General features: G+C 44.1%; 1 protein-coding gene across 1 annotated transcript in view; it reads left to right on the top strand.

The window, feature by feature from the left end:
- COL28A1 (collagen type XXVIII alpha 1 chain) overlaps positions 1 to 19,583 on the top strand; it is a 71,450-nt gene that overhangs the window by 16,456 nt on the left and 35,411 nt on the right. Inside the window, exons 6-14 of the mRNA XM_075609137.1 lie at positions 7,363 to 7,416; positions 7,759 to 7,803; positions 9,191 to 9,217; positions 9,343 to 9,387; positions 11,301 to 11,345; positions 11,668 to 11,721; positions 12,271 to 12,339; positions 13,004 to 13,072; positions 14,827 to 14,895. Of these exons, the coding sequence (XP_075465252.1) occupies positions 7,363 to 7,416; positions 7,759 to 7,803; positions 9,191 to 9,217; positions 9,343 to 9,387; positions 11,301 to 11,345; positions 11,668 to 11,721; positions 12,271 to 12,339; positions 13,004 to 13,072; positions 14,827 to 14,895 (477 nt within the window). The remainder of the gene's footprint in view (positions 1 to 7,362; positions 7,417 to 7,758; positions 7,804 to 9,190; positions 9,218 to 9,342; positions 9,388 to 11,300; positions 11,346 to 11,667; positions 11,722 to 12,270; positions 12,340 to 13,003; positions 13,073 to 14,826; positions 14,896 to 19,583) is intronic.

Here is a 19,583-nt window from a genome sequence, read left to right as displayed (position 1 = left end):
CCACCTCCCAAGCAGTGCAAGATCTTTGCAACACTTTCCTGTTTGGGATAATCTGTTGTCAATATTCCCAGTAGTTTGAGCTGCAAACTGTAACAATAGATAATGTTACCTTAGTAATGTAAGGACACATTGTAGCTGCTGGTTTACACTGACTGAAGCGGCCATTATGTTAGGCACACAATCAGGATTCTTACAGATTTATAGCAGGAGCACCAAACAATTGCAATCTTAGGTAAGAATGTAGAATTATACATTGTACATGCTTTATATATACGAAGAAAAAAAGAAGACAAAATAGAGGGTATGCGTATTGCTGCTTTGACATCATAATGGTATTACAATCCCCTCTGTTGCTGATTTTCATGATAAAATGATGGTTTTTGCCCTTATAGTGTGAGCACTATTAGGTATTTGGACATAGTTTTAAGAAATTATTCTTTATACGTCTGTAAGCAAGTTTTATAAAAATGTAATTAATTTACACCAGTGGATACAGCAATGTTCCCTTTATTTTGTAAATGCTACTTGGTGCCTTTGCCTGTTCAATCAATGTTTATTTATATACCCCTTATAATTTGGAGGGCATATATATCTAGTTTCTGTGAATAGGTAACACTTGTAGTTGGCATGAAACTAAAATAAACCCCAAATCTAAAGATATTGTTTACATAAAGGGAAATGTATTATTTATTGATCAATGTGTATTCCATATCAATTAGTTTAAAAAAAAGGTGTTTCTGCTTTTTCTTAAGAAATACATAATATGCATTAAATGTAGTTCATCAAAATAACATCACCATCAAAAGTAGATAAAACATCACACGGTCACATAGTGGCATTATTTTCTTTTGTAAATCCAGTACCGTTCTTGGCACCATTGCAAACATCTTATCACAATGAGATTTTTTTTTTAATTAAAGGATAATTACGTTTGGTACCAGAGGTTAAGAGAGGTCAACTAGAACAGTTGGAGTTAAGGGATGAGATATTGCATCTAAATATAGTATTTTCATGGGTAGATATGTTATTTCAGATTAACTTTGTCAGCAAATTAATGGTGACCCACAGAGCATGGTTGAAGTTTAGGTAAAACTAGTTCATTTTCAATTGGAAGGACTAATAAAAGTTAACAGGAATAATTTAAAAAAAAATGCATGCTGAAGGCTATACGTGTCATGAAAAAGATCAATGCAAACAGTCTTGCAGTTTCAAAGGATAGGTAAAATACCTTTACAATTCTATGTAGCAGTGCTGTTTTGACATGTCCATAAACGGGCAACTTTGTCATTCTTCACCACTTTTGACCCTCAAAATTTATGGAGTGAAACCGATTAGCCACAATACAGTAAATCTGTCAAATTTGATTCAGAACTGATCTATTTTATATAGGTGACTGAGAAAAGGGAATTTTAACACTGAATACTCTGACAAGTCATGTGGCGAGCGTTACAGGAGAACACCTGATGCCTGTCTGTTGGGGGTTCTTTTTGAGTGTACCTCAATTACTAAGCCTTTTACATGTAAAGGGGCTATGAGACCGACATTATACACATTGTATATTTTTATCCCCAAATCATTTTATTTTCATGGTTCATGAAAATGAGTTCATCATTCTTTGTTAAATCTAAAGTCACGCACTGAAGAATATGGAACCAAGTAACAGAGAGGGGATTTTTTACCCTTTCTGATGAGCTATGCTAGCAAATGAATCTCGGCCAAAGGGGTCAATGCATTGCCAGCCACTCCGATAGTAAACCACAGTGCAAGGGACTATGGGTAGGCACGTGCTGCAGTGAGAAGCCAAATTCAGAGCCAAGTAAAAAAAAAATGTTTTTTTTTTTGGTCAGACATTTATTATAATTAGTTTGAACAAAAAGTGGTCAGAAATATTGTAAAAACCCAATATTATAGTGCGCTCTGAAGCGACAGATATAGCGTAGCCAACTCCAGTCCTCAAGGGCTACCAACAGGTCAGGATAGCCCTGCTTCAGCACAGGTGGCTCAATCGTAGACCTGAACTGTTGGTAGCCTTTGAGGACTGGAGTTATCCACCCCTGCTTTGATATATAAAAAAAGATTGAATCCAAAAAAAGTCTTTGATCCCATGTGTGTTCATCATTCCATTGAAGACATGTGAAGACACGTGCGTTAAAACCGGTTGGGAGAGGGAATTCCCCCCCCCCCCCTCCTCCTCCCTGAGTTCCTTTTAAATGGAAGAAAATTATATATGTTCTTAACTTTTTAGCCCGGATCAGAGTTGATGAAAGACATGATCGATTTATGAAGTCAAGTACAAGCGTGACCAGTTTCAATTTGAGATTCCCTACTAGGATGCGAGAACTTTGTTTTTCTGTACAATAATAATCAGGTTGGAATTTCAGTCTGCAAAGAATATACATTCTGTGAGAGAGCCTATATCATGGCTACTGTCAGACACCCACAGTCCCTCCTACCAAGTACTGCCATCTACTGCACTAATTCCCTCACCTGCTGTCTCTAAGTTTCTCATCATGCCACTTAGATTGCAAGCTCTCCGGGGCAGGGATTTCCTGCACTTATTGTACTATAATTCCCTGTACTGTATTGTCTCTCTTCTAAAGCACTAAGGTACGGCCCCAGTCAGTGCGTGCACGCGCGTGTCCGAGAGGGCCTGGCAACGCGTGCACCCTTTTCAGCCATGATCAGTGGTCTAGGGGACGCATGTCGGACGTAGGGGGTAGCGCGGGCATGAGCGGAGCCATGACATCACATCCTCAGCACAGCACACAAACACAGAGTACATGAAAATGTGATTTGTATTTACAATATTACAATTCTGACGTGGCACCTCTGAGTAGTATATTCATTGATCCTTGAACCTTCACACCCCTTCTTTTTTTCTTTTCTTCTCTTTGTCCGCCCGTGTCCAAACACAGTTTATTGCACTATTGTACTATTATGAAAAACAAGTAAGCCTGCTCCTTAAAGCTGCAGTTCAGTCAATATCCTGCATGTATGTTTTTTTTTAATAAATCAGTTCTGTAGTAAGAAAAAATACTTTTAGCATTTTCTGTTTTTAAAAAAACAACTATTAAAGACCAATTTTCTTGTATTCTATTTTAACAGCCATTTGCTAAGGCACTGCCCCTTCATGTCCTGTCACAAGCCCTGGCACACCCCTTTGTCAGCCCTGCCCTCCCTCTAGCACGTGTCAGTGCAGGATTGCTCATGAATATTCATGAGCTTCCACTGACAGACAAGCAGAATATAAACATATCCCTTCACTAATTATGTCACCAAATTTCGACCTATCAATACATGGAGAACGAATTGACCTGCAGCTATACAGTTCTTTAGGTAATTAGAGATTGCACACATGAAACTATTGAAGTAAAAAAAAAAATAAAAAAAAAAAAAAAGACTGAACTGCAGCTTTAATTGGTTCCATTCTGGACATTGTGCATGGTTCCTGTGCTACATGATTACTACATTTTATATTTATTCCCTAGGATATACAGTATATCTTGTGTATAGCAAAGAATACAGTAGGCATCTGATTTTGAGTTACATTTGTCATTTTTTTATACTTTTAGACCAGGTCATGTTAATAGTCGTTATAAGAGCCTGAAAGTGAAAATACTTTGAATTCTTTTACATTCCATACAACCTTGGCTACATTTTATTCCATTGAGTTTTATAGATATTTAGAAGCCATCGACAAATATATTTAGTGTAATAGCATGTATCATCTAGTAAGCCTGTCAAAATGTGTTTTATACAAGCTGTACCCATGTGTTTTACTTCTGTCTGCCTATTTTGGCTGGATCTAAATATGGCCACAGCTTGGTGTTTCTCTTTGGTTCTATTCCCTTCTGTCTTGGAAGCATATGAGGCCCTGGGCATGCAGAAAGTAATGCTGATTTCCATAACCTTCTGTCATGCAACTTAAATGATTGAGTTACTTTGTATCAGTTACTGTACTGCAGGCCTGCCCAACTCGTAAAGTGAGAAGGGCCGAACTGCTCCAAGGAAAAAAAATTTGGGCCACACGGGTTAAATCATCATCATCATCATCATCATCTCTCCTCCACCACCTCTCATCATCCTCATATCTCCCCCAGAACCCCTCACTATCAATCTTTACGATACTCCCCATCTATCTCTCATACCACCATCTCTCCCTCACCCACACAATACCCCCCTCCACATCAAACACACAATACCCCCCTCCACATCCCCCCAGCCCATTCCATGTCAGCACCCCCCCCCCCCACAAGTCAGCATCCCCCCCACAAGTCAGCATCCCCCCCATGTCTCTCTTCCCTCAATATGACACTCTCTCCCCCTCCCCTTAATGACACTCTCTCCCCCTCCCCTCAATATGACTCTCCCCCTCCCCTCAATATGACACTCTTTCCTCCTCCCTTCAATATGACACTCTTTCCCCCTCCCCTCAATATGACACTCTCCCCGCCCCTGCAACTCACATCACACCCTCCCCCTGCAACTCACATCACTCTCACCGCAACTCACATCACTCTCACCCTCCCCCTGCACCTCACATCACTCTCCCCCCCCCCTGCACCTCACATCACTCTCTCCCCCCCCCTGCACCTCACATCACTCTCTCCCCCCCCCTGCACCTCACATCACTCTCTCCCCCCCCCTGCACCTCACATCACTCTCTCCCCCCCCCTGCACCTCACATCACTCTCTCCCCCCCCCCCTGCACCTCACATCACTCTCTCCCCCCCCCTGCACCTCACATCACTCTCCCCCCCCCTGCACCTCACATCACTCTCCCCCCCCTGCACCTCACCTCACTCTCCTCCCCCCTGCACCTCACATCACTCTCCTCCCCCCTGCACCTCACATCACTCTCCTCCCCCCTGCACCTCACATCACTCTCTCCCCCCCCCCGCACCTCACATCACTCTCCCCCCTTGCACCTCACATGACTTCCCCACCCGCACCTCACATCACTTCCCCCCCCCTGCACCTCACATCACTTCCCCCCCCCTGCCCCACACATCACTTCCCCCCCCTGCCCCTCACATCACTCCCCCCCCCTGCCCCTCACATCACTTCCCCCCCCCTGCCCCTCACATCACTTCCCCCCCCCCTGCCCCTCACATCACTCCCCCCCCCTGCCCCTCACATCACTTCCCCCCCCCTGCCCCTCACATCACTTCCCCCCCCTGCCCCTCACATCACTTCCCCCCCCCCTGCCCCTCACATCACTTCCCCCCCCTGCCCCTCACATCACTTCCCCCCCCCTGCCCCTTACATCACTTCCCCCGCCCCTGCCCCTCACATCACTTCCCCCCCCCTGCCCCTCACATCACTTCCCCCGCCCCTGCCCCTCACATCACTTCCCCCGCCCCTGCCCCTCACATCACTTTCCCCCCCTGCCCCTCACATCACTTCCCCCCCTGCCCCTCACATGTCAACAGCCCACCCCCCCTCACATGTCAGCAGCCCACCCCCCCTCACATGTCAGCAGCCCACCCACCCACATGTCAGCAGCCCACCCACCCCCCTCACATGTCAGCAGCCCACCCACCCCCCTCACATGTCAGCAGCCCACCCCCCCCCCTCCCCTCACATGTCAGCAGCCCACCCCCCCCTCCCCTCACATGTCAGCAGCCCACCCCCCCCCCTCCCCTCACATGTCAGCAGCCCACCCCCCCTCCCCTCACATGTCAGCAGCCCACCCCCCCTCCCCTCACATGTCAGCAGCCCACCCCCCCTCACATGTCAGCAGCCCACCCCCCCTCCCCTCACATGTCAGCAGCCCACCCCCCTCCCCTCACATGTCAGCAGCCCACCCCCCCTCCCCTCACATGTCAGCAGTCACATGTCAGCAGCCCACCCCCCCTCCCCTCACATGTCAGCAGCCCACCCCCCCTCCCCTCACATGTCAGCAGCCTACCCCCCCTCCCCTCACATGTCAGCAGCCCACCCCCCCTCCCCTCACGTCAGCAGCCCACCCCCCCTCCCCTCATGTCAGCAGCCCACCCCCCCCTCCCCTCACATGTCAGCAGCCCACCCTCCCCTCACATGTCAGCAGCCCACCCCCCCTCACATGTCAGCAGCCCACCCCCCTCACATGTCAGCAGCCCACCCCCCTCACATGTCAGCAGCCCACCCCCCCTCACATGTCAGCAGCCCACCCCCCCCTCACATGTCAGCAGCCCACCCCCCCCTCACATGTCAGCAGCCCACCCCCCCTCACATGTCAGCAGCCCACCCCCCCCTCACATGTCAGCAGCCCACCCCCCCTCACATGTCAGCAGCCCACCCCCCCTCACATGTCAGCAGCCCACCCCCCCCTCACATGTCAGCAGCCCCCCTCACATGTCAGCAGCCCACCCCCCCCTCACATGTCAGCAGCCCCCCCCCCCCTCACATGTCAGCAGCCCACCCCCCCCCTCACATGTCAGCAGCCCACCCCCCCCCTCACATGTCAGCAGCCCACCCCCCCCCTCACATGTCAGCAGCCCACCCCACCCCTCACATGTCAGCAGCCCACCCCCCCCCCTCACATGTCAGCAGCCCACCCCCCCCTCACATGTCAGCAGCCCACCCCCCCCTCACATGTCAGCAGCCCACCCCCCCTCACATGTCAGCAGCCCACCCCCCCTCACATGTCAGCAGCCCACCCCCCCTCACATGTCAGCAGCCCACCCCCCCTCACATGTCAGCAGCCCACCCCCCACCAGCCCGTTTTTCACACACACACACACACACACACACACACACCTTTTAGATGAGCTCAGCCTGACCTCCACGGCAGCCTGATATTGAAGAAAAAAAAACACACGTCCTCCTCATGCTGCTGCTGCCCCCGCGCACCGCAAAACCCGGGGGCGGGGAGAGGGAGGGAGGAGGGATGAATCGCCGCCATTTTTTTAAAACTTTTTTTTATTTTATTTTTTATTTATTTAATTAACTGGCGCCGGGCCAGAGTCAACGAGGGCCGCACAGAGAGGCCAGATGGGCCGCATGCGGCCCGCGGGCCGTATGTTGTGCAGCCCTGCTGTACTGTATCACCAGAAGAGTAACTTCGCTCTCATTGGTTGAAATGAACTTCCCTCTCATTTGTTAAACTATCTTCACTATCATTGGTTCACAGACAACCATGTGACACAGTAGCCGCATGAAGACAAATGTATTGTCTTGCCTACATGCGATCGCGCCATTGCAGTTTGTGCTAGCGCGCACACGCACTGACTGCGGCTGGCCCCTTAGATGGCCGTCTCTTGTTCACGCCGCACGCAATGGGACGAGGCCTTAGTACAGCTGTGGCACTACATAACGATATACACACTTATATACATAACATCATATATGTAATAATGTTGCTTTCACCATGCTTTATAGGGTAAAAAGGGTCGTCCAGGTGATGATGGGGTTTCTGGTCAGAAAGGAAATAAGGTAACATTAAAAAATGTAATTCCTTTATCTATCGTGTGTGTGTGTGTGTGTGTGTGTGTGTGTGTGTGTGTGTGTGTGTGTACACACACACACACGTATATTTTTATTATTATGTTTTTTGTCCCCCTTGTCGCTTCTCTCAAGTTAATATCACATCCCGAAGAGAGACCCATAAATGTCCGCGAGTTCAACATGTAGATAGTCCCAGGTGACCATTTGTCACCCTATTGCAGTGCACCTTGGTCAGATGGTGGGCATAATATACAAACCATGGCTCACTAAGATTAAGTGTTTTTAGTGCAGATGAATACAAATTATATATTAATCTTGTGTTGCTTTTAGGGTGAATTTGGACTCAATGGTATTCCCGGAAGAGATGGCATGGAGGTAAAATAACAAACCGATAATGATATGTTATATTTGCAATATATTAGATTTATTAGATAATTGTATTAACTGAAACAATCTATATAACCACATATTTTCTGTTTATTGAATTAATATATATGGGGAAAACAGGCACTCACCACATTTTTTAACAAGGAAATATGTGTGATTTATTGATCAATGTTTCCGCCCCCCATTATAAAGTGCCTGTTTTTTTACTATTGTTTTGACATTTTACTCACGCAGTGAGCCCACGTGCACTTTTTTGCTAAGTCAGCCCTCTCAGTTGTTTGAAGCAGCAACTACCCCCTCGCCCCAAGAAATTATTATTTTTGGAAAGTTACCTGAACTGGGGAGGGGATGGTCTCCCATAGCTTCTCTGTGGTACCCCAACCAAAGGAGTTCCTGAAATATATGAAGTTTTTTTTTGTGCTGGTTTTTACACACAAAAAAAACCCATCAAAAATGGCTATCGGGTCACGAATAAAAAAAATCCCAACTTTATTTCCCAATGATGCTGTCACTTTCTATTGGGCGCTGGAGCTTTACCTGACCCCACACAGCCACCTAGCGTTCACCGGCCACTGGGAACCGGGTTGTTTCATGAGGTCGGAGGATCACAGCTCGAGGGGAACCCTTCCACCACCTCCGTTAAAAAAACTAAAATCGCAAGCAGACGGGACTGCTGCTTCAATTATTACAAAGAGAACAGAATAATAAAGCTCTAATATTCGGCACATGTCAAAATTAGAAGATAGCCCAGAAGCATGTCTATGAGTTGGTAGAAAATGGAAATAGTTGAAGGAGTGGAAGGGGAAAGTAAAGAATGGTGCTGGCAGGAATTGGACAATTATTGGCACGGGTATCATAGTTTGGTAATTGGGCCATAAGGACAGGAATAAGAATAGGCAACAGAAAGGTCTAAGAAGCCTAGCATACCTTGTGTTTCCACTCTCCCCCTTCTTTTTAGATTGTAAACTCTTTGGGGCAAGGACACTTCTCTACCTATTATCTACTTTAATATAGAGTGTAATCATTTTGCGGATTAAATTGTAATGTTATAATTCTTAGTCATTGTACTATATTTCAGAACGTTGGGTGTCATATAAACAAGGATACTTAGTTTAGATTACCAGAATCATGCTGTAATACAGAGGTTTTCTATATCTAGATTTATAGGACTAATAATTTATATTATAAGACAAGTTTATAATATCAATTGCTAGTCCAAATAATAAAGGTATCCCATAATGCTGAAGGACTCATTTACTCTGCACTATCACAACTGGACTAACACAGCTATTTCTATTTAAATAATAGATTATGAAGGAAATTTATATTTAATGATGTCTTTTTGGAATTCATAAATCTTCTATTTCTTTTTTAGGGTAAACCTGGGTACAAAGGAGAGCAGGTAACGTACCCAATTAAGCAATTTTAAATTGAATGTGTGTAAAGCAAGTTTTTCATATACTATTTGCAGAATCAATTAATATGGAAGATTTATTTCAAGTATATTTTTCTAACCTTTTCCTTTAGGGAGAGAGAGGCGAGTGTGGTATCCCTGGTATAAAAGGAGACAGGGTATGTAACTAATCACATTTATGGTCATCAGTCTTCACATGAGAACTTAAAAATGAGCAATTACAATAAAAAATTATATTTTCAAAAACGTTAACTTGTCTTCATGGTGCTTGCGATAGCACTGGAACATAATGTAATTATGTTATATTTAAAAAATAGTGATGTAAAAATACACAGGGATGTTTTTATAGGGAAAAAGAACCCTAAGATAAGAAAATCTGATATCTAAACTACAATAAATAATTCAGCTTTAGGTTGAGAAATGTGGTAGCATTTTCTTTTTCTCCTATTAAGTATTCTAGCTCCATGCCTAATCATATCATAAACACTACACTGAGTTTCTTATTGACCCTAAAAAAGGTGTCGGTACTCGGTTCCCCTAATTTCCAACAAAAATAGCCCAGGATATACACAATCTAAATCGGCAACACAGGTTTCAAACCACTGTTACTACCATCACCATGGAGACTCCCACGGCAGGCCTTGCAGGCCTCTACACAAGCAAAAGGGTAAACATTTCCAATAATAAAAGTAAAGAATGTGCCTTCTCAAGCAAATAACCGGCAATTTAAATACTGCTATTACATCAAGGAGGAAAATTAAATGTAATCATTTTGTCTACATCACATTTAAAAGCGGCAATCCAAGTGGCCATTTTCATTTTTGTTTATTTTTTTTTACTATGTATTGAAACGCGGTCGCCGGAGCTGAACCCCATTCATTTCTGCTCCGAGGACCCCCTGCTTCTCGAGAAACTTACCTCCCCTCCGCTTGCTGGGTTCATGTCATGGCGGAGTTTCAAATCTTCCCAATAGGAAGCCGTGACGTCAGTCGGTGCGTCTTCCTATTGGCCCACGTGACGTGGGGGCTTTAAACTTTGCCGAGAGACCGGAACCCCCTTCGGAGGTAAGTATCACAGGAAGCAGGTGCCGCCCGCCCCTCCCCCCCCCCAAATGAATGGGATTCAGTGTCAGAGACCCCTTGCTTCAAACCTACGTTAAAAAACAAGGGGGAAAAATGGCCGCTTGGATTGCTCCACAGTGTTATGCTTTAAGCAGTGTTATTTCTTCATAAATCCAGGGGGAGAAAGAGAATTTTTTTTTAAAGAAATTTGAATCCGTTGGGACAGAGGAAAACAGTCGCTACCAGAGGGTTTTGAGCAAGGAGTAACACATTTATATTAATATACTTTTTTCACAGTGCTTATTATCACATTGCATAATTTATAAAGTCACAATTTATATTATTTATCACTTTAATATATATGTCATTTGATTATTCACACAATATATTTGAGGTGAAGGGTAGCGCCTATTTGTTTCACAGTTTTTGTAAACGTAGTAGTAAACAGTGTTATTCCATTAGCTACCTTCCAGCTCATTCACTTAAATGGAAGAATATACTGAAATCCCCCTGCAGCACTGCTCATTATTGGCTGACATTGTTTACATATTGCACATAAATTGAAAGCAGAATACCAGCCTTTCTTGTCAGGGTATACTGTAGCATGTAAACGTATAGGGGAATAGAGATGTTCAAATATCTCGCACGAGATTTGTGAACCAATGTGAAATTGGCAGTTTTTGAGCCGTGAAAAAAAGAAGCAAATTCAGAGTTTGCCAGCAATTCACCAAACATTAAGCCAATGTGCATTGCAATTTGGTTTAACATGCTGATTTGCACAAATCTGTGAAATGGCTAGATTTGCTGCAAAATTCTGCCTGGTGCAGTTTTACTGAAAGCTTACCGATTTGGCGACTTTATAAGCCCTGTGAGGATGGGCGAAACATTTGGAAGGAAAATCGGGAAAAAAAGCAAAAAATATTTTTCACTCCCTTTTGAATAGTTTCGGACATCGCTATATGGGAAATACCTACTGCCTAACATGTTCTCTTCTTGTTGTGGTGTTTCAGGGACCAGAAGGTCCAACTGGCCCTAGAGGAGTAAGAGGCTTGCAGGTGAGATAAACAATGCTAAAAAGACCATTACTGACCAAAACATGATGCAAGGCAACGTTTTTATTTATAGTATTTTAGTTAAAATGTACTATGTGATCAGCATGTGAATAATAAAAAGTATAATGTTATTATTATTCCATTGTTTTGTTTTTTAAAACCATTTCAAAAGTTATTCTTTGTGACCCCGATGCATTAACTTCTTTAAATGTGGTCCATTTCTCTTTATATTGTACAGGGGGGGGGATATGGGTGAATAATGAAATATAATTAATTCACCCAAAAGCTACTTGTGGCATATAAATGCTTATATATTTTCATATAGGGGATTCAAGGACCACCGGGAGATCAAGGGCACGATGGTTTGCAAGGCACAAAGGTAAGGAAAGATTGGTGTCAATGTGTGGGTACAATTAACAATGTATCCTTCTTTCCTGTATTCACTAATAACAATGAGGAGATTATCCCATTGTTTGCATGCATTCGTTTAAAACATTGCATAGGCATTCGCTATGATATATTAGCCGTGGTCTATGGAGATAAAACTCTAGTCCAGGGGTGCGCAAACTGGGGGACACGTGATTTTCTGGGGGGATGGGAGATTTTCTGGGGGGGTGGGAGATTTTCTGGGGGGGTGGGGCGTGGCGGTTACAGTGGCCCTGCGCTTCCCGAAGGCATTTAAAATAAATGCCGGGGATCGCTCGAGGCCTCTGTAACTGTACTTACCGTAACTTTCCAGTGACCCCTCACCATGGCATCGTGACCCCGCGGCGTCATTTGACGCCGGAGCCGAACAGTGGAGGGGGGGGAGGGTGCTAGCAGGGGGTGAGAGCAGACAAGGGGGCGCAGGGAGAAGAGTTTGCGCACTCCTGCCCTAGTCCACGATCTGTTACAGTTTATGGTAGCAACAACTGTTTATTCTTCACAGGGGGATAGAGGCCCCCACGGCCCCTCTGGAGTTCCTGGAGAAACAGGGATAGGATTACCAGGTGCTAAGGTAAAGTCAACACCCATGTTATGTTCTATGTGCGATACAGAATCCAACCCCACATTACATGGTCTAAGGCTCCTATTCAGTATGGTGTGATGTGAAGACAATTATTCCAGGGCTGCAGTGGAGATCAGCTACATTTAAAGGGATGGGACTAAAATCCTCTGCAGCATGGGAAAGATGTCACTGCATTTTGTATAACGGCACAGCCGTCCCTGAGAGACCACTAGAGCTGTGCGTGATTACAGTAAGCATAACCTGTGTTGCTGTCGTCGCCAGCACTCGAGAGGTGCTGGCGACGACAGCAACACATTGTGCTGCACTGGCACTCAAGGGGTTAAACAAGATGGTTATTTTTCTTTCTTTTTCATCTTAAGAAGATTTTTCTTTTTGTGCAAAAAAAAAATCCATTTTGTTTTTTTTAAAGAAAGAATTCAAACTTTACATTTGAAAATGAAAAAAAGTGGTTACAATTGTACCCATGTGGTCCCAAAACCATGTACGCAACTTCTCCAGTATGCCCATGTTTTTATGTTTATTTAATCAAATCTCAACAGGACATAATACATGTTATAGTCAGTAGTTTCTCATGTTATGTTGCACAAGGGCGTACTATCTCCCTGCTTTATGTTTACGTTGATGGGTGATTAATGGAAACATCTTTTTTAAGGGTGATATTGGAATGCAAGGAAGGTCAGGACCTAGCGGCCCACCCGGAATTGGGGAGCCTGGATTGGCAGTAAGTATTTCGCTACATTCATGCAGACTGTATACATGAATTACTCTCAGGGTTCTAACCTGCCACAACTGTATTGTATATATCTAGTTAGTAGCCTTTGAATAGCCTTGAAACGCACATCCACCAACCAAGCTGCAGATGACCAGCCGGAAGGTGTAAACTAGTTGCTCGAGTGGGTTTCTGACTTCGAATATCTGCGACATACTTACAGATATTCCTCTCCACAGATTGAGAAAGGGAAAAGTGGCACGTTTATTTTGGGCCATATAAACCGTGTTAAACCCTAAGGCACCTTAAGACATACAACACAACCACCTTATAACGCTATTGGGGTCCAAAGAATCACATCGCGCTATAAGCGGACCGCGTTAGAAATAATGTACAATTGTATCAATTGTACAATAAAGTATTTAAGATACCAATAATCGTGTTGTAAAGTATTCGTAAATACAAAAATTGGGAGCCACGCTGGCATCGCGTTATAAGCGGATTTGCGTTGTAATGGATCGCGTTATAACAGGGTTGAGGTGTATCAACTTTATTACATTGATAACCTACAGTTTATGCCTGCTGCATTACATAGATTATATGTCTTCATTTCATGAAGCAGGCTAGGGCAATAAAGTGGATAGAAAGATAAAATTGACAGTCCCACTGAGTTCTCATTTGTATACTGTATAGGTACCCAGAATTCTTCTTGGCAGGTTAACCTTTGTATGACGTGTCAAAGCCGTATGTGAATCAGGTTTGGGGACCTGTGGAAGATATGCAAATATAATCAGGGGTGTTCTACCTTTACTGTAATTTGGGGCGTAACCTAATAGTGTTTGGTTTTTAACCGAGCTTTGCAATGCAGAATCAGTGACTAGGCTGAAACTGAATAGTCCACTGCTGGGTCCACTGATTGTGCATCTTTCTTGGTCTAGGTTTAACAGTATACGTTGTTTAACACAACAAGCAAAAGCTCTAGGTAATCCATATAATAAAGTGAACGAAGCTAAAAGTGACACCCGCTGCTAATTTGCATGTCACTACCCACAATCCTTGTCTGCAGCTTAACGGCTTGAAACCTATGCATATTCATATTTCTTTGCTGGTATTATGAAGAAACTGATTTTATGCAGTTAAATCTTTTTGAAAGCAGAATTGGTTCCGGTTTCAAATCTTGATGGTTGAGGCTATTTATTAAAATAAATGACGGTGGAAAACACAATTTCTTTTAACCAAAAGCCAGTTAAGGTGGAATGCAGAAACTCTGTAACTTCAATTCGCTTTAAAGCATGTTGTGACAGGTTTGTGGTAATCAATCTTGCTTTTGACAGTTGTTCACAGTAGAGAAAAGAAAAATCCTTTTTTTTTTTACAGAAGTATATTCACTGTGGAATAGTAAGATGCAAGATAAAGAAGATTGTTTCATGTAACAAATATCATATATTCGGCTCAGAAACCCCATTGATGGTGCACTCCTGTGAATAGCAGTGATTTGTTGGTTACCATACCATAATTTTGGCTGCACAACTAACAAAAGAAGCTACAGAAATTCAGTATGATCACGACCAGCAATCCAATCCTCATTATTAGCTGCAGGCAATGTTGGTTTTATGAGGAATATCGTCTAAAGTAGCAGCATTGTATTATTTTAGAACAGGTTATAACTAGAGATCAGACTACAAAGGAAGGGGATGTTCTACGTTCAGTAAAATTTCGTCTTCGCTGTTTTATTTCACTTAAAGATAATATTTCTATTGTAACAGGGTCCTCAAGGACAACAAGGTGCTCAAGGAGAGAGAGGTCCCGAAGGAGAAGGGCTTCCTGGCCCAAAGGTACAGTAAGACCAAGGACAAAACCTAGCTAATCTTTTTCATCTTCTATTTGCAGGTTTCTATATATACACCATATACACTGTATATACACCATATATATATATACAGACTGCACACTGTCCATATATACGGGGTATACGTGGTGTATACCTGGTGTATACATGGTATACACCATATATACAAAATATGTAGTGGATTCATAACTGGTACATATTTCTTTGGATTCATTAAAGAAGGGTAATAATTACTATTAATATCACCTGTCCAGTTATAGGGATATAGGAAATCCTGGTTTTGGATTTCTTATATCCCTGTAACATTAAGAAAATCAGAACGCAAAACGGAACATTTACTAAGGAGAGATGGGGGATCACATGGAGAATTCAGCAGGCAACGAGTGAAAAGAAATGATATGATGATGGCCCGCCCATAACGTATCTGTTTTTTAATATACAAAATAAATATTTGCACAGCACATTTAATCATTATCTTTGTATGAGTATATTGGAGTTTGAATGTGCTTTACAGTAACTCAGATTTTCTGTTCTACAGAATAATTGGTTGGTTATATTGTGACTCTTTGTGGGGGGGGGGTTACTAATTTAATAGTGATAGTGCCGTTCTGTGGCCTCAATTCGAGTTTCACTGCAATAATGCCCTGATCAGTATTTTCACAGTTTAATGCAGTGGTGGGCAAACTGGGGGGCGCGCCCACCAGGGGGGGCGGGAGATTTTTGTAGGGGGCGCAGTGGTTGCAGAGGCGCCCGCGCTCTTCCCCACGGCATTTAAATTAAACGCCGGGGGATCGCGTGAGCCCTCTGCAACCGATTACTTACCGAGATTCAGACGGCTGCCGACGCGTCGCCATGGCACCGCGACATTGTGGCGTAATTTGCCGGCGCACCGTCACGTTGCCGTGGCGACGAGACGCAGTGTGACGTCACGTTGGTGACATTCGCATTATCACAGCGATTCGGAAAGGAGAAGGAGGGCGGCAGCAAGGAGGCGGCCGCCACAGGCAAGTGCCTCCCATCGCGATATTTTTGCCACCTCAAAATGTTGCCGCCCTATGTCCGGAGCCTAATGGTAAATCCGCCACTGCCTCCAACCTTAAGGTATGACTCCTTGGCGTTTGTACTGCCCCTTGGGATGAAAAGTTCTGTTCTCCGTCTTCCTAAATTTGTATCAAAGGACTTTTTGTATCAACTTTAATTAACCCCAGTCACTCCTTTGTTGGTTATTAGAGATGTGAAAAACTGTCCAAAGGGCTGTTGCAACATTTTTTTTGCGTTGTTTTTTTCAGTTTCGCTTTTTTGCCCAAACGTTGCGTCAAGCCTCAAAGGGTTAATAATATCACAAGAATAGCCTTACGTTTGGCAATTTCACAAGCTTTTAGCAACATATCCTCATGGTGTGTGTGCCCAGTTTATAGAATCGGCATTAAGCGGATCTACTGATTTTAGAGAATTTAGCAAATTAGTGTAACGGTGTTTCCCCCACCCGGTGGGAGATTTGGCCATTACCACGGTGTATGGTGCATATACCTGCTGGTAACAGGAGGGCCGAGTCGTCCACCGATGGTAGTGGGGACACAGGAGTAGGCTTCTGGGGTTCATACCCCACATATCTCTTTAGCAGTTCAGCGCCTCCATCTGCCGTAGGCTCCTGGAACTGAAGGTGATTTTCCATAGTAGAACTATTACCTCTCCCCCCCAGTAAGGTCATGCACCAGGCAGGAGGTATAACAATAGGAACGGTTTATTATCTCTTCTGTAGAGCACAGTAACAATAGGAAAGACTTGCTGATCAGTTCCACAATAACAATTACCAATGCTTAAATGCATACACTATATAAGGTTCAGCTACAGGCGCTCAGTCACAAACAAAATGAGTGTAGATATGTCCCCTGATTGACCCTAAAGTAGTCAGGATACAACCTTAGAGTCCAATCATGTAAGATATTAGTCCAAAAACAGTCCAGACTGCTGCAAAGTTCCAGGAGGGTGCTGCTCTCTTAGATGGAAGTACTAACCCAGTACTTCAATGATAACTGCAAAGGATAAAAAGAGAAGAAAGCGCACACTTCCTGGTGCAAATAAAGTTTTACTTGGTTAAAAAACACACACAGAAAATCAACAATACACTCACAAACATCCGGTAAATTCAGGCAGTATGTGGTAATCCACAGATGCGTGCTGGAGTTATGCAGGGTCGTCTTTGCGTGGGGATACTATGCCAGCTGCTACAGTGCGTCCACTGCCTGCTTCCGCCCCTCCAGTGGCTGGAGTGCCCTTCCGTGTCACGTGACGGCTTCAGACTGCGTCACCATGTGACCTCCTCACACTCCTCCTCCGTAGGACGTCGCAACAGTGCGGCACTTCAGGGATGATCTCACCACAGCCCGGTATAAAAAAGTCAGCCCGATCCCTGTCTTCTCCCTCACGAAGTTCAACACTGCAATACTCTTACAGCCACAACCTTTCTTGCACCATACAAGTCACACTACGCGTTGCGAGGCATGGCCTCTTCATCCCTAAAGTGCCGCGCTGTTGCGACGTCCTACGGAGGAGTGTGAGGAGGTCACGTGGTGACGCAGTCTGAAGCCGTCACGTGACACGGAAGAGCACTCCAGCCACTGGAGGGGCAGAAGCAGGCAGCGGACGCGCTGTAGCAACTGGCATAGTATCGCCACGCAAAGACGACCCTGCATAACTCCAGCACGCATCTGTGGATTACCACATACTGCCTGAATTTACCGGATGTTTGTGAGTGTATTGTTGATTTTCTATGTGTGTTAATCAAGTAAAACTTTATTTGCACCAGGAAGTGTGCGCTTTCTTCTCTTTTTATCCTGTGCAGCACAGTAACAAGGCAGGCTTCTGCCCGATGCAGTAATTCTCAGCTACCACTGAAGGATGGTCCCTGGACAGTCACTACAAGTCAAGGGCACCTGCAGCTGTCCTAGCTCTTTCCTACCTCCCTAGCAGAGGCAGAGGTATGGTCCACACTCTCCCCCGGAAGGAAGAGGACTGGAGAAGGCCCAATAAACAGCCTCTCTAATGTGTGACCTGCCTTTCTCAAGTGGGGGAAAGCACTACTGAATTTGGGGCGGCACTGCCCTTAAGACAGCCAGGAGGAGGGCACCAGGTCTGGCTCATGATTGGTCATGCCCATGATTGGTCATGCCCAGGCCTGATGTCACGCCTCCCGCTGTCACTCAGGTGCAGTACCAAGGAGGGGGAAACCCCCATATCCAGCCTGATCGTTCCAGGGCTTACTGCCAGGAGGGAAGCAAACTAGTAGTCACAGATGGCATGGCTACATTAGCATATTAAGCAAAATTACAATGCACATTGTCTGAATGTGAAGCATATCGCTTGTGAACGCTGAGTAGGCCTCAAAATGTTTGGTCTAAAAAAAGGGCACATTGTGTGTGGTTTGCAGCCTACTGCAAAGGATTTGCACATCTCTGTTGATTACCAGTGGTCTGCTCTGTAGTCTGAAAAACCTTGTAGAGACTGGGCACTCATAAAAAAAGAAATGTATTAGAACATTGTTCAAAATCCATAAATCGGTATTATGGATTTTTCATATTGTTCTAATTTATTTTTATGTGTGCCAACATTTTTCTGTTTATCTTTTGTCACGTTTTGAGGCACTCTCTACTTTCCAGCTGGAAGCATCTTGTTATTGTATTTTTTATTACTTTTTTGCATGCTAATATTTGGTGTGCCAGGTCATATCTTGTTTTGTTTGACTGCTGTGTAGTCTGCGTTATGGCTACTGCCGTATGAGAAACTCTAGCACCAACTGCAGTCTGCCATTTTTAAATTTACAAACCGGTGTGTTTAATATCTATTAAGGACATTTAAAACCTGAACATCGTAGATTCGATGTTCCATTCGAATTTCAGAAGAATTTTTCAATTTTCGAGCGAAATTCGAGATAAAATGAAAAAAGGTTCATTCTTGTGTCGTTTTTTATCTGTCCTTTTTTTTAAATAAAATGGTCGAACTTTATGAAAAAAATGCAACTTATAACAAAGTAACTGATCCAAAACCAATTAAGCTTAGGCAAAACCAACATAAAATGGAACGGAAATAAATTATTTTTCGTTTTTTGATCAAATTAAAATAGCAGTCAAAATGTACAGATACTATTGCAATCCACATAAGCCCATAATTGGTGAGGACATTTCAAAGTGACAGGCCTTCTCTAACTTTGTATCCAGTGCCAGGTTCGATGATTCCATGAAACTGTAATTGCCAGCATTAAATTAAGCCAACGTGTGATTTTAGTGAATTAGTGTTTAACATACAAAAATAGCTTCTGTGGCAAGATTCTTTCCTTACTTTATAACTGTTTGTTCGTGTATAGCGCTGCTAGTTTTACATAGCGCTTTACAGAGACATTTTGCAGACACAGTCCCTGCCCCGTGGAGCTTACAATCTATGTTTTTCGTGCCTGAGGCACAGGGAGATAAAGTGACTTGCCCAAGGTCACAAGGAGCTGACACTGGGAATTGAACCAGGTTCTGCTGCTGCAAACTCAGTGCCTGTCAGTGTCGTTACTCACTGAGCCACTCCTTCCTTCATTCATTATTCTTTAAAGGAGGATTTCTCTAATACTGTACTTCCTACAACGACTTACTGCAGAACTATAGCACTTCGTATTAAGGTTCCTATTTT

Source organism: Ascaphus truei, chromosome 7 (genome assembly GCF_040206685.1).
Source record: "Ascaphus truei isolate aAscTru1 chromosome 7, aAscTru1.hap1, whole genome shotgun sequence".
NCBI classification, from domain to species: domain Eukaryota; kingdom Metazoa; phylum Chordata; class Amphibia; order Anura; family Ascaphidae; genus Ascaphus; species Ascaphus truei.
The sequence above is the reverse complement of the archived record's forward strand: the minus strand, read 5'-3'. Positions and strand labels throughout refer to the sequence as shown.